A 13,918-nucleotide genomic window follows, 5' to 3' on the forward strand; every position below is an offset into this window, starting at 1 on the left:
TTTTTATTTTATGGGGATGCATTTCAAAAGAAAATCACACTGTATGAGGGACACTTTCTGACAAATACAGTCGAATTTCCTAACCTCACTGGCATTAAGGAAAGTGCAAGGTTTCAAGAACTCATTATGGCCTTGGAAGGATTACAACAATAGTTTTATAAAGGTTTTGAGGACACTGTCAGTCTTACAGCTGTTTTCAAGCTGTTCTTAAGGCCATTTGCAGTTTCAGTTGAAAGTGCCTCTGTGTGTGTGCTGATGTAACTGATTGACCTGCAAGGTAATTCCAGTTTTAATTACAAATATTTTTATTTCAAAACTGTCCAGGACATCTACATTGCTGTTCCGAGATAGATTTTCCAAGTCTCCATATAGAGGTTGTGAAAGTGTTACAATATTTTGATTGACATATTTGTATGAAAGACCTTTTTTGATTCACAAAATAAATAAGTCATGATTATGTGACAACTTGAGTGTGAAACTTTGCGAAATTGTCTGCATCTGTCCATATGCTGATAGTTTGCACCAGATAAAAATTATATTATGTCTTGAGTGCATTAAAACTAATTAATTAATACTGAAAACTTGCCTGTGGCCTATGTTGTTGAGAAAAGTGAAATATAAGACAAAGTCATATGCAGTATGACTGTACTGCCATTTAAATATGACACATTTGCTATTTTCCCCTCTTCCCCTTCCTCATGCTCAGACAGCATGCTTTGGCAGTGGAGAAAATGTGAAGCAAGGCTGAGCACTCTGGCACTCAGGCCCAGCCATGGTCAGCAAGATGAAATCTTGGCCATTGCTGATGTAGCACATGAACAGGAGTCAGTATGTAAGATAGAATGCGCCAAATTTTTGAGCATACATGTTGATGCACACACATGTTGATGCACACACATGTTGATGCAAGTTGAATTGGAAGAAGGATATTCTGAACCTCTCAAACATTAAGTTCAGCTGCTTTTGCTCTTTGTGTAGCTGCTGATCTCAGAAACAAATATATCAACCTTCTGATATATTTTGCACATTTCCAATCAATAATGTTGTATGGAATAATTTTCTGAGGTATATCATCACTGGGAAGGAAAGTATTCATTGCACAAAAGTAAGCAATAAGCATGTAGACACCTCTTCAAAGAGCAAGCCATTTTAACTGCGCCATCACAATAAATATAATCACTAATGAAATTTATCAGAAATAATTCATCACAATTTGAGAAGAACAGTGTCATACATACCCACAACACTAGATGAAAAACGATCTTTGTTACGAACTGTTAAAGCTGTTAGTGGCTCAAAGAGAAGTTGCATATGCTGCAATAATTTTTTTTTATCATTTACCCAACAACATAAAATGTCTGACGGGTAGTGAAGCAAGTTTTAAATTTGATTTTGAATCATTACTCATGAACAACTTATGCTATTCAACTGACAAATTTCTACATAAAAACTAAATATCCTGTAAACTGACCCATTCCACATTATTTCAACAAAAGACTCATTCAGATGATCTATGAAACATGTAACTAACTTACTAAGTAACTAACTAACTCAAGCCAGTATGGATCTATATTTTTCACTTCAGCCACAGCTCTCCAACTGCAGTAGAATGTAAAATATGTGAACTCAATTTTTGCCATTAAAACAATAACATTCAGATTTTAAGATAGTTCATGTTAGGTAAATTACCTGTGTCTCCTCCAGAACTTTGGTTATAGCTTTAACAATATCTGGGGGCTTCTCACCTCTCAGTTTTGCCAGTCGTTCTCTTTTTATTCTGGTGAGCATTTCTGAAATGAAATATAAAAATGTATAACAAATTAGTGAAGAACTAGCTAAATTTTTTAAACAGACTGACTGAGTAAATACTAGCCATGGAGCTGACTGAAAGTCTCTGCCTACTTCATTAAAGGTAGTACCTATTGAAAGTTTTCATTAATTTTTGGAGCAAAACATAGTTAAAGCCAAGGACTACATAATTTTAATATGGGGTAAAAATAGACAGTAGAAACTTCAGAAAATGTAAATGAGGTTCGTGTAGGAATTAGGTATGTGGTGACTACCAACCACAAGGACATTTAATCTGTCATTTGACTTACAGTCTCTTTGACCACTGTTCCTTGCGTCACTTCTGTTCATGGGTTTTCTACAAGCTTGTTCATTGTGTTGTTGTCTCGGATGAATAAAAGTATTCTAGGGTTAATGGATTGTTGGTGGTTTCTGACTCCCTCATCACTTGACTAAGAGACTGCATTTGTCACTTTGATGAACCCAGACTGGTTTCATCTCTTGGCTTGTTATTTCAGTGACTGTTGACTGTGAAGAGCTGCACATTATGAATAATGAGCCTACCTACCATTCAGCTTGTTGCATCTGGTGCTCTCGTACCGCAGTCCTCCTTCAGATGGTGAAGCTCAAATGTTTTACCCTCTACAAGCTGCTGTTAAAATGGCAACACAACTGAGCTCTCTTACCTATTTGAGCTCACAATGGCACAAAAACAGAGCTATGTCTTCGCTGCTTATGCCAATCATACTGACACTGGCACTGCTAGAGATCCACAATGTGCTGCTCACATGTGTTTTGGAGGACGAGTACATTTCATACTTTACCAGTAACCTTCAGTGACCACAAAACAATGAACTGGTTTGCTCAATGTACTATGCAATAGACTGTACATCCTCTGATCACGTTTTCTACACAACTTCTGTTACTGACAATCACAGCCTTGGTTGTTCCAAACACGATGGTTGAAGGCACTCCAGTGCCTCCCATGTCGCGAAATCCCCCCCCCCCCCCTCCCCCCCCCCCGTCCCACCCAAGAACATCAACAACACATCACACAGTGTGGTTAACCTGTTCACATCGTGTTCCATATGTGGTCACCATCTTGACCCTCCAGCGACCTTGAGTGATGACACTGTGAATACCTCTCAGTGCTCAATCAAGATTTCACTGCTAATCACAGACTGTCACACACACATCTTCTTCCAGGCCTCTTGACCCAGCTTTCTTCCTCACAACAGGTGCTGACAGGCAGGTTTCCTGAATTACCCTCCTGTGAAAAGGAAACCATTAGACCTGGTTCGCGATGGCTAACAATCTCATCAACCTACACAGTATTACAAATGATGAATCACATTTTGTCTGCTGTGTTGCCATCTACATCAAAATACAGATGTGATCTGTGATTCAATACTGTACACTCCCACCCACCACAAGTATTCTACTGCAAAAGCCACCACTTTTGAGTGTTCACCAGATCCTCCATCAGAGATGTTACACCATACCATACATGAAGAGAACTTGAGTTCATGGATCCTATCCCAGCTCTGGCGACACCAAAGTGGATTGGCCAATGTAGAATTCATGCTAGACATTGCACTATAGACCTTAGGGCTTGTCAACTACCATATGAGCTACAACTGCAATTATTTTCTCACACCTCAGATTGTAGTGGTTCCACCTGATTTTCTTTATCTCTTATTTCTTGTCCTCGGTGTCAATGTAATGCATTGTTACACTGACTGAAAAATGAGTTGTGGATTCTGACACTGACTACTATAAATAATGCAGCTGTCAGATGCACAGTTACATTTCACAGTCTTTTATTTTTGCTGTTCACCGCCCCCCATATACTCATTTAATATAGCCAGTGAACTATTGTTTAACTCTCCATAAGCCTCATAAATAGTTAGCAGGCAAACCTCCACATACCGCTACAATAGTTTACTGTTGAACATCTACGAGCAGTAAAAACATAACCACAAAGTTCACAGTTCGAACAGTAAAAACATAACCACAAAGTTCACAGTTCTTGAAGAATAATCAGGTATGTATGGAGCAGAGACTGTCGCCATTTTAACATGTGGCCTAATTGTTTAACACTTATTACATTGTCCAGTTGAAGCAATGTTGTTGTTCTAACCAGCACATATTACTCGTCTGAAACTCGGCTGTGGACTGACTGTATCAGGACCAAAAATAAATTACATTCATAAAACTAAGCACAAAATCAGATCTGGTGTTATGTTCTTTAAAACTGAGGAACAATCTTTCTCTTTTTTGAAAATGGAAATTATACTCATGTTTGCTGATGTTAACTAGATAAATTTTTTTTAAATATTAAAATGAATTTAAGTAGGCAGATGGCAAAACAAGAGGGGAATTAAAAATACGCCAGCTTGCTTCTTACACAGATTCCTTGGAGCCTAAACTGCACCTTGAAAACCAAGCTTACAGCTTTCTACAGTTCCAGCATCTCCTCACTAATACAGGCACCAGCGAGGAGGATAGGGCTGATTACAGGAACTACCCCACTCCCCCCATGCCAACTCCACTTCAACTGGATGGTAGAGGCCACTTGATAATGTGAGTTCAACTTCAAACTGGCAGCAGCCTCTGTGAGTTATCTGAATCCACTGAACTTTGATAAAGACTGTTCCCACTGCGTGGCAGGCTCCACTTAGTCCAACAGATGGTGCACAAGCAACACACAGAATACACTACACCTTGTGTGTCCATTGTGTTGGTTCACACTAAATTTGGTGGTGCATCACAGGACTATTGATCTCCCTGCACATTCCCAGACTCTGTCCACAGACCTGTTTAGGTGCACCAGCCCACCCCACCTTCTCATTGTGCCTCACTGAGCAACAGTCAGCATAAGTAACATCCAGGTTATATGGTTGTGTATATGTAATGAACTGACCTCAGGCCTTAAATATGTGATTGATACTGTCATGGAGGCCAATGTCATTCCTATCACATTGGTCCCTGCTCACATATCATCAACCAAGCTGATTTTATGTGCAGTGAGCAACTGCAGTGTCAACATTCAGGGCACTACAGACATGCGAGTGCATCTTGCACCTGGTATCAGTTTTACATGAGCCTTCCACATTTCAGTGTTGAAGAACCCAGGATAGGTATTGATTTGCTTAACATTTCAGGGTTTCTTCTAACATCCAGGATGCAGCATTACTGGTCCCAGGCTCATTCGACCCTTCTTCCCTCTTTTCCCTCAAAGGACTCCCTCCTCAGCTCTACTTCTGAGTGCTCCTCTCTAAGGGGTAGACTCACCACTGCAATGGTTAAGTTTCCCTTGAGTGCTCCACTTCTCATGATCTATAAGCTCTCAATGATGCTCTTTGGCAATGGATTGATGCAGTATCTGCGCAGCTGGTGCAGGCTCATCTGATACTATGTCAGCTGTCTGATACCGATACACCATGCCTAGATGATGTTTTCACAGCTACCCCCTCTAACCCTGGAGTGCTGCCTTTTACCCAAGTGTCTCAGGTCAGTGGCATTGCACCCCCTTCCCCCCCCCCCCCCCCCCCCCCCTCCCCCCCTCACTCCAGTTTTTCTATGCAGCAACAGTCACCTCTGCAAACAGGCAGTGTCCTTTCTCCCTGCGAACTTGAACAACACCTTGGTAGCTAGCATTACTAATGATACTAGTCATAAAAAAATGAAAATGAGCCAGGAGGCCCCTATTATGGGAAGTTCGGCTGCCAAGTGCAAGTCTTATTTCATTCTACACAGTGTTGGGTGACTTGAGCGCTGGTAATCAGGATGAAATGATGATGAAGACAACACAACACCCAGTCCACGAGTGGAGAAAATCTCCAACCCGGCTGAGAATCGAACCTGGGCCGAGTGCTTGGGAGGCAAGCACATTCCCACACAGCTAAGCAGGCAGATGGTACTAGTGATAAGATCAATACTATGGAGGAGACATAAGGTTCAGCACCTCAACAAAAAAAAAAAAGATGTGTGCCATGCTAACACTATCATCTGTGAGCTGTGGAGTGTAGACATCATTCACTAATCAGATAGTAAATGGTCTTTCCCCTCTGCCTTGTTCAAAAGTAAGACAGGTCATTCCTCTTCTGCAGGGATTACAGAGCCCTCAATGCCCACCTAGTAATTGACAATTACCCAGTTCCTCATATTAAGGACTTTGCTGAACTGCTCATTGATGCACGAGTATTTACCATGCTTAGTAGCAGAAAGGCCTACGATCAAATACCTATGTTCAAAGGTGACATTCCTAAGACTATGCGAATCATTCCTTTTGGACTTTTTGGAAACTGTCTCATGCTGTATGGCCTTAACCAGCTCAGAAATGGCAGAACTTTATCAGTTCAATACTGTTTAACTTTGCATTTGCATATGCAATACCTGGATGACATTCTAATTTTTGCTCCACAATCAAGAAATGTGAACAGCACCTGGCTCAAGTCATGAACACATTTTGTAACAACTGTGTCAAAATCAGTCTTGATAAATCTGACCTATTCAGTACCAATGTGGCTTTCCTTGGTTATACTGTATTCGCCAAAAGTATTTGACCATCAACCAACCACGACGAATTTATTTGTAATCTCCGTCTACCAATGGACTACTACAAGCTGAGCAGATTCCTCAGCATTATTAAATTTTATCATCAACATCTCCCCATGCTGCATCTACTCAAACCCCCCTTAACTGGTGCTCTGATCAGAGAAAACACCTCAGCTGCAAGTAAATTGACAAGGACAGAAACTGTGCTCCAAGTCTCCAACAATCTTAAGTTTGCCTTCACTTGTGCCATCACATTAGCTCACCCAATATCCAATACCTGCATTTCAACCACAGCTGACATGAGTAATACATGCATAGGAACAGTGCTGCAACAGCGTGTTAGTGACATCAGTAAACCTTTTTAATTCTTTTCCAATAACCTCTCATTTACCCATAGTAAATTGTCAATAGACCTTGAACTCCTTGCAGATAATGAGAGGTGTGAGTTCATTTTCTTACCGATCACTGTCAGCTTGCTGACATCATTCAAAATCCTGGCAAAGATGTGCAACTACCCCAGATGCCTTTGCTCCCTGGACCTAATCTTCTGGTATTTGACATTCGCTACATATGCAGCTCTGACAGCATGGCTGCTGACTGTCTGTTCAGGTTGAACATTATCACATCCCTATTAATATGGGTGAACTTGAGCATCTACAAACCAATAACTCTGAGTCAGCGGATGTGCTTAAAGAGACAAACCAACAGTTTAACTGGCCACATAACTGTGTATTATGGGGGGGGGGGGGGGGGGGGGGGGGGGGGGAAGGGGGGAGGGATTGTGAACAGTGAAAGTAAAGAACTGCGAAATGCAAATGGGCACCTTTGGGCTACATCATTTAAAGTAATCAGTGTTGAATTTCCTCCCCCCCATTTTTCAGCCATTATAGCAACACAGTACGTCAACACCAACAACAATCAGCAAGGAAATAAAGCAGGCAAAGGTCAGAAAGTGAGGACCATGAACTGCCCAATGGCTGCACTAATCAGCACACAGCAGCTCAACTGTCACAGTCTTAGTGACACAGTCTACCCACTGCTAGGTGTCATACTTCAATATGCACAGGCAGTCCAAGTACAATGCACAGTATTGTGTTTGACTCCCTTCTGTGGATAGGTGACTGATATGAGCATCACAGAATGGGTACACTTGCACAGTTTGAATACAGCACTGACTGGCCTGAATGTTCTGTGAGGACTGTGGCTGTTTCTCCTGGCATGTTGTGTTTCAATGCAGCTGTTGAATTGGTGGTTCCGATGAACGATGTTGCTGTTGAAGCCAAAGTTTATTGTGCTGTTGTTCATATTTTAGTTTCACAAGATGTGCTTTCACCTTGCATGATTATGCTTCTGTTGTCTGTACTAAAGTTTTAAAGACTGTATTCTCATTCTGAATATGAGGTCTATTCAAAAAATTCCGCAACATTTGTAATTTCACACCAACAGTGTGTTGGAGCAAAATGCGGTTGGCATCCCTTCACATGCCTTTGTTTAATGTGTAACTGCCAGAAGTTTCATCCTTCTATGTCTGTTAGTTATTGTTCAGTGGTATATTTAGTAGTATATTGCGTCCCAGAGTTTGCAAATTTCGAGATGGCTCTGCATTAAATTTTGTGTGAAACTCAAGAAAACATTTACAGAGACACAGCAAATGGTGAGGCAGCCTACGGTGATGAGTTCTTAAGCCATACTCAGAGTTATGAATGGTTTCCATGGTTTAAAAATGGCCAGACAGAAGCTAAAGATGACCATCATTCAGGGTGCCCTTCAACCTCTACTGATGACACTCGTGTGATGGCTGTCAACAAAATTGTTGTGCCAATTGAAGACTCATTGTCCCAGAGATTGCAGACAAATGTTACATTTCAGTTGGATCATATTATGAAATCCTGACACAGCATTTTGGAATACACTGTGTTTTCGTAAAGTTTGTCCCACAGCTCATGATTCAAGACCAGAAAGACCTTCGCCTCACAATCTGTGAAAAGCTTTTGGATTGCACAAATGAGAATGAGATGTTCCTTAAGAGAAACATAACTGGTGATGAGACACAGGTATACAGTTATGATGTTGAGACCAAGGTTCAGACTTTACAGTTGGTTGGGAAGGTTTTCCAAGACCAAAAAAAGCTCGTCAGGTCAGGTCAAATGTCAAACCTGTGCTGATAGTTTTCTTTGACTTTGAAGGATTAGTTCATCATGACCTCATGGCACAGCAACAAACTGTTAATTGATGGTTCTATTGGGGAATGTTGCAACTCCTGCAAGAAAATATGAGAAAGAAACGGCCTGAAAATTGGCGAGACAATTCATGGCTCTTGCATCATGGTAACACACCCACAAGTTCATCTCTGTTGGTGCGTGACTGCAGCACAAGAAACAAAATCACTGTGCTGCATCATCCTCTGTACTCTCCAAATCTGGCAGCTGCGGACTCTTTTTCATTAGTGAAGTTGAAAAACTGGTTGAAAGGATGTAGATTTGCAATGATAGATGAGGTAAGCACAGACGGTGCTTCACGTGAGAAGTGTACCGAGACTGAGTCCAGAGGTGGAAACAGTGTTGGGAGCGGTGTATCAATTGTGGAGGAGAGTATTTCAAAGGAGATCATACACTATATGTGAAAGGTAAGCACAGAAAAATTTTATGGACAAAGTTCCAGAACTTTTTGAACAGACCTCATAGCTGAATTCTTTCACACTTTGTAGCAGTTCACCTATTTTTTTTTCTTCATTTATTGTCCATGGTGTTGACATACTGGTTGACAAAAAATTGAGGGTGCATGTGTAGTACTGTCTACTGTAAATGACGTAACCAACAGATGCACACAAGGGTTTCACAGTCTTTTACTTTCACTTTTCACAACCCCCCAAGTTATATGGCCAGTCCATTATTGTTTATCCCATTTAACCTTTGATAAGCCTCATTGATAGGTTTCAGGCAGACCTCCACATATTGATACAATATGCTGTTGAACACCTATGAGCATTAAAAGCCTAACCACAAAGTTCACTGTTCTTGAAGAATAGAAAGGTATGTATGGAGAAGACATTGTCACTGTTTTAACATGTGGCCTAATTGTGTAACATTTATTACACTGTTAAGTTGATGCATTTTTGTCATTCTAACCAACAAAGGTTCCTAGTCTGCAACTCAGCCATGGACTGACTGTCTCGTGACCAAAATTCGGGTCCTTATATATCCTCACAATAATAGGTGCTGAGACTATGAATTGTTTGAAGTATAATTTACAGAAATTCCAATTAAAACTTAACTCATTAAATTAACTGAATACTTTGAAAAATTGGTTCTTTTTAACAGTTTCTTCTACTACAAGGGATAAGCCAAATTATTTGTTTAAATCATGAAATTAACAAATATAGGTAGGCAAACAATACTTTGGGCAAAACTTTTAAATTTTTTGGAATTAATTAAGGGCTGGCTTTCCAAACATGTTTTTTAAGAGAGCCAAATAGATACTTTAAGATTACTAGCATTTCATCTTCCAAATGTTTACAGTTATTTCAGAATTTTTATATGTTTACACTATAATTTAAGTCATGAAACAATTATTGATTGTTCCCTATAATGAAAGTATTAACTAGGAATAGTTGAAATAAATTAGAAAATCAATTACATACATAAAACTAAGCACAAAATTAGATCTGGTATTGAATTCTTTACTGAGGGCCAACCTTTCCCTTTTATGAAAATGCACATTATATTCATGTATGTTAATGGTAATTAGTTAAAACTGAAAAAAATGATTTTAAGGAGTCAGATGGCAAAGCAAGAGGGGAAGTAAAAATATACCAGCTTGCTTCATCACAGCTTGACTGCTTCACATCTTGCAGTCATGTTTGACAGGATGCAGTTTGATTTGTCTACAGGAGGGGAGGTTTGTTGATTCAATGTATGAAGTTTTTCTGTGAAATCAGTATATCTGTGTACAATTTCCAGTGAAGTGGTTTGCCTAAGTGCATTTGTCCATTTACAATTTATTCTGAAATAATTTGCCTAAGCACTTTGGTCACTAGACCTCACAGTAGGTGAGAATAGTGAAGGAAATCTCTCCTAAGATTGGTCCACACATTTGGTATTAGAAACTGCAATGTGCTCTTTGTCCTCAGTTCAAGGCCTATTGTTAATTTGACAGTTCCAAATTGTTGTCATAATGTGTCATTAGCTGTCCTTTGCATGTGTGCACAACGATCCTGCTGTCAATGGTGATGCTCTGCCTGGAAAGATGGCAACTGCTGATCTTGTATCCACCAAAGAATTGCTGTCTGTCCACCAAATTAGCCTCATATCGACCAAGTCCTCCTCCCTCAAAATTAGCGCTGACCGTAGTGAGTATGATAATCATAGTATCCAATTTACCACAATGTAACATCAGGCTTGATGCTAGGATCCACTGTTGCTCAAAGATGTCTTTCCATACAAAACTTCTTATAGTTGTTGTTCTGGTGTCTTAGTAAAACACTATTGGAGTGCAGCTTTAGCTGCCTCATATATTTTGGTAATGTGTGTCACAGTTATGATCTCAGAGATGCTGTTCAACAATGCTGCAAATTTTGATGTGTTGTCTGTAATGTGCAACCACTTGGCCACATAGTTGGGTTGGAAAACTGGTAGTTTGGGGATCAGACCATGTCTGAACTGAAATGCACAAATATTATGTCCCTGTTCCATGGGCAAAAGACTTGTCAGATGAAAGCTAGTGAGGTGTTCACAGCATGAGGGGAACTATGATACACATTTTATGCCCAACTGGTTGGGTCCTGTAATTAATGTCAAACAGACTGGTGTACCCAGTGCTCTGCGCAGATGAAACCAATAATATGCATGAGTATCTTTCATAAGGAACCAGATCCAATGCAGGAATAAAGTCTTAGTGTTGCTATGTACCTCAATCATGATGATATAAAATCACCAAGTAACCCTTGTTGCTGCTGGTATTGTTCTCATCCACTAATACTGTTGAAGTTGTCGGTACATAACACATTGGAGCTGCACTTTCACTTTTTAGTCTTGCATTTGAATATATGAAAATGTTTCACAGACCACACTGAAGGTCACTGTTCTGCATGATTTGTTCAAAATCCTGTTGTCCTTGTGGTTGCTGCATTGCAGGGCATAACACAGCACTGTTGTATGCACTTAGTAAGTAAAAAGTAAGAAAATTTGCTCTACTCTCGTATCCTTTATCGCTGTAGGGAAGTTAATAGAAGTATGCAAACCACAGAGATAGTTAGCAGAAACATACTTAATTACTAATTACACTGTACAAGTGAAACACATGCTTACAATGTGGTAGTTGGAACCAGACTGATAGAGACAAAGGCCATCTGTTTTAAACGAACTCAGGCAGATGTCAGGAAAATTTCACAGTAGATTCAGCTCACAATGTTTTTGACTGCTTCATAATCTGCAGTACCCACAAATGTCTAAAGAACACACAGTTAAAATATAAGTCATTGTCTGTGGCTAGATATTTAGATAACTGTGGTCCATGGTACAAAACCATACAAAAATGGCTTTTGTGGATTTCTGCATAACTATAGTAACTCTGAACACCTGGATCACAGTCATGAATAATGATGATATAAAAAGTTTTGAATTTCCCTTAGATCATCATCTTAAGAGCATGTGGTAAAAATACGATGATTTGTTATCAATAGAAATCATAAAAGTGGTCATCCCCATAATTGATATTTTTGGCACACAGAAATCACTATTTTTTCCTAGAAACTGAACATGAGCAAATCATACTTTTTGGTACTTTTATAAGCCATATAAGGCTCAGTCTAGAGCACACCTAATGCAAAAGAACCAACCAATTTACTCAAATTGCCTCAAATGGAGGAACTGTGCTATGTTTAAATCTCTGTGATCAACAGAATCAAATATATGGCTCCACTGAAAAATTGCATTTTTGCGTATTGCTTTTTTAAATGTATTGGTACTGTGCAGTGTTGTGCATGGACTGATTACACTTCACTTTACTATCATGTTAATTATTTTCTTCTATCCTCCTATTCACTAATTTCATGCCTTTCTATTCCAAATATCTGTTGCCCTCTCGTCCATGATTACATATTCTTTCTGTGCCTCCACCCTAAACATTCTTTCTTTTATTGAGTACTACAATATTAATTCTCTTTGCTCTTCACAGTTTCACAATCTCTACAACTTACTTCAGACCATATTCTATAAATTAGTCATTCTCTCTAACCCTCATAGTGCACAGAGCTACTTTTACCACATAAATCTTAGTTTCCCAGCAAAGTTGCATTCCTTGGAATGTCACAGATATCTTAATTGAAGCTATTTCCTTATTTAATTGGCATAGTAACTGGTTAATTTGTGAGCTAATTAGCAACTTTAGTATCCCCATCAGCAGTTATCAATTTGAATGCAGATGAGCTGGTGTGGGCCTCATCGGCGAGTATTGTGACAAGGTGTGCACAAAGCACTGTATCACCAGAACAAGTGACCCAGCTGTTTACCTATCTGTTTTTTAACTTTCAATCTATGAGTTTTAAAGTTTTTATGATTTCAAAATTTTTGCACCTTTTCACCACGAAACCTATGAATGAGAGAACACAACTTCTCTCTCTCTCTCTCTCTCTCTCTCTCTCTCTCTCTCTCTCTCTCTCTCTCTCTCTCTTCTTTCTATGTTCAGTGAATCCATGTAATGTATTGCTGATTGAGTTTATTAAGTTTATTGTATAAAATGCTAATGACATCACCATCAAAACGACTAGGTCAATTATACAGTTGACTGCTAAGGAGCGTGATGGAAGAAGGTGTTATTGATTCATTGATTCAAACATCCAATGTGTTGTAGAAACTGGCTGCTATTTATCATTGTAAACTAGCAAATTGTCCACAATAAACTTCAGGGGATCATGAGGGCATTATGCACCAACAATCCACAGACATTTACCATCTTACTCAATGAATGTGAGTAAACTCATTGTCACTTTTGTCTTACACATTGAAAGCAGACATAAAATATGTTTACTATAGCCGTCTAGTAGCAGATGCAAATATTCAAGCAAATGTACCCCTAGTAAACTTATCATGCTATGTGTAGTTCATTGGCAAGACATTAATTATGAATGCCCAATAAGGTGCTAACAAATGACAAAAAAAAATCGTCATTCATTTTTTTGTACATGATTTTGTTTCCCACTCCCTACTACATAGAAGGCCTGTTAAAAAGTGCAAAAGTGCAAATATGATGCATGTTATGCCAAACAGAATCTATGCCGAGTCTGTTAGGTCTGAGGAGGGTTACCGGCTTGGTTGCACCAATAATCACACCCATGTAGCAGTAGTTCATTTATTAACCTTAACACATACAAGGATCACAAAGAATGAACTCAACATGGCGGAACAGCCAAAGATAATGCTTAGAGTCCAAAGATGAATGCATGTCGATGTTGGTGTAGATTTCATTGGCGCAACATAGCTGCCCCCCCTCCCCCCCCCCCCCAGCCTGCTGTACGGAGTACTGTTGAGAGGCTGGGGGAGGGGGGTGACTATGGCTTCGGCAGGGGAGGTCT

At 39.6% G+C, this 13,918-nt stretch overlaps 1 protein-coding gene across 1 annotated transcript in view; it reads right to left on the minus strand.

Moving 5' to 3' along the window:
- The window catches only part of LOC126266661 (uncharacterized), a 272,935-nt gene that overhangs the window by 154,578 nt on the left and 104,439 nt on the right, over nucleotides 1-13,918 (minus strand). The window contains exon 4 of the mRNA XM_049971077.1: nucleotides 1,690-1,790. Coding sequence (XP_049827034.1) covers nucleotides 1,690-1,790 — 101 coding nt within the window. The remainder of the gene's footprint in view (nucleotides 1-1,689; nucleotides 1,791-13,918) is intronic.

The sequence above is a fragment of the Schistocerca gregaria genome, chromosome 4 (genome assembly GCF_023897955.1).
Source record: "Schistocerca gregaria isolate iqSchGreg1 chromosome 4, iqSchGreg1.2, whole genome shotgun sequence".
In the NCBI taxonomy this organism is placed as follows: domain Eukaryota; kingdom Metazoa; phylum Arthropoda; class Insecta; order Orthoptera; family Acrididae; genus Schistocerca; species Schistocerca gregaria.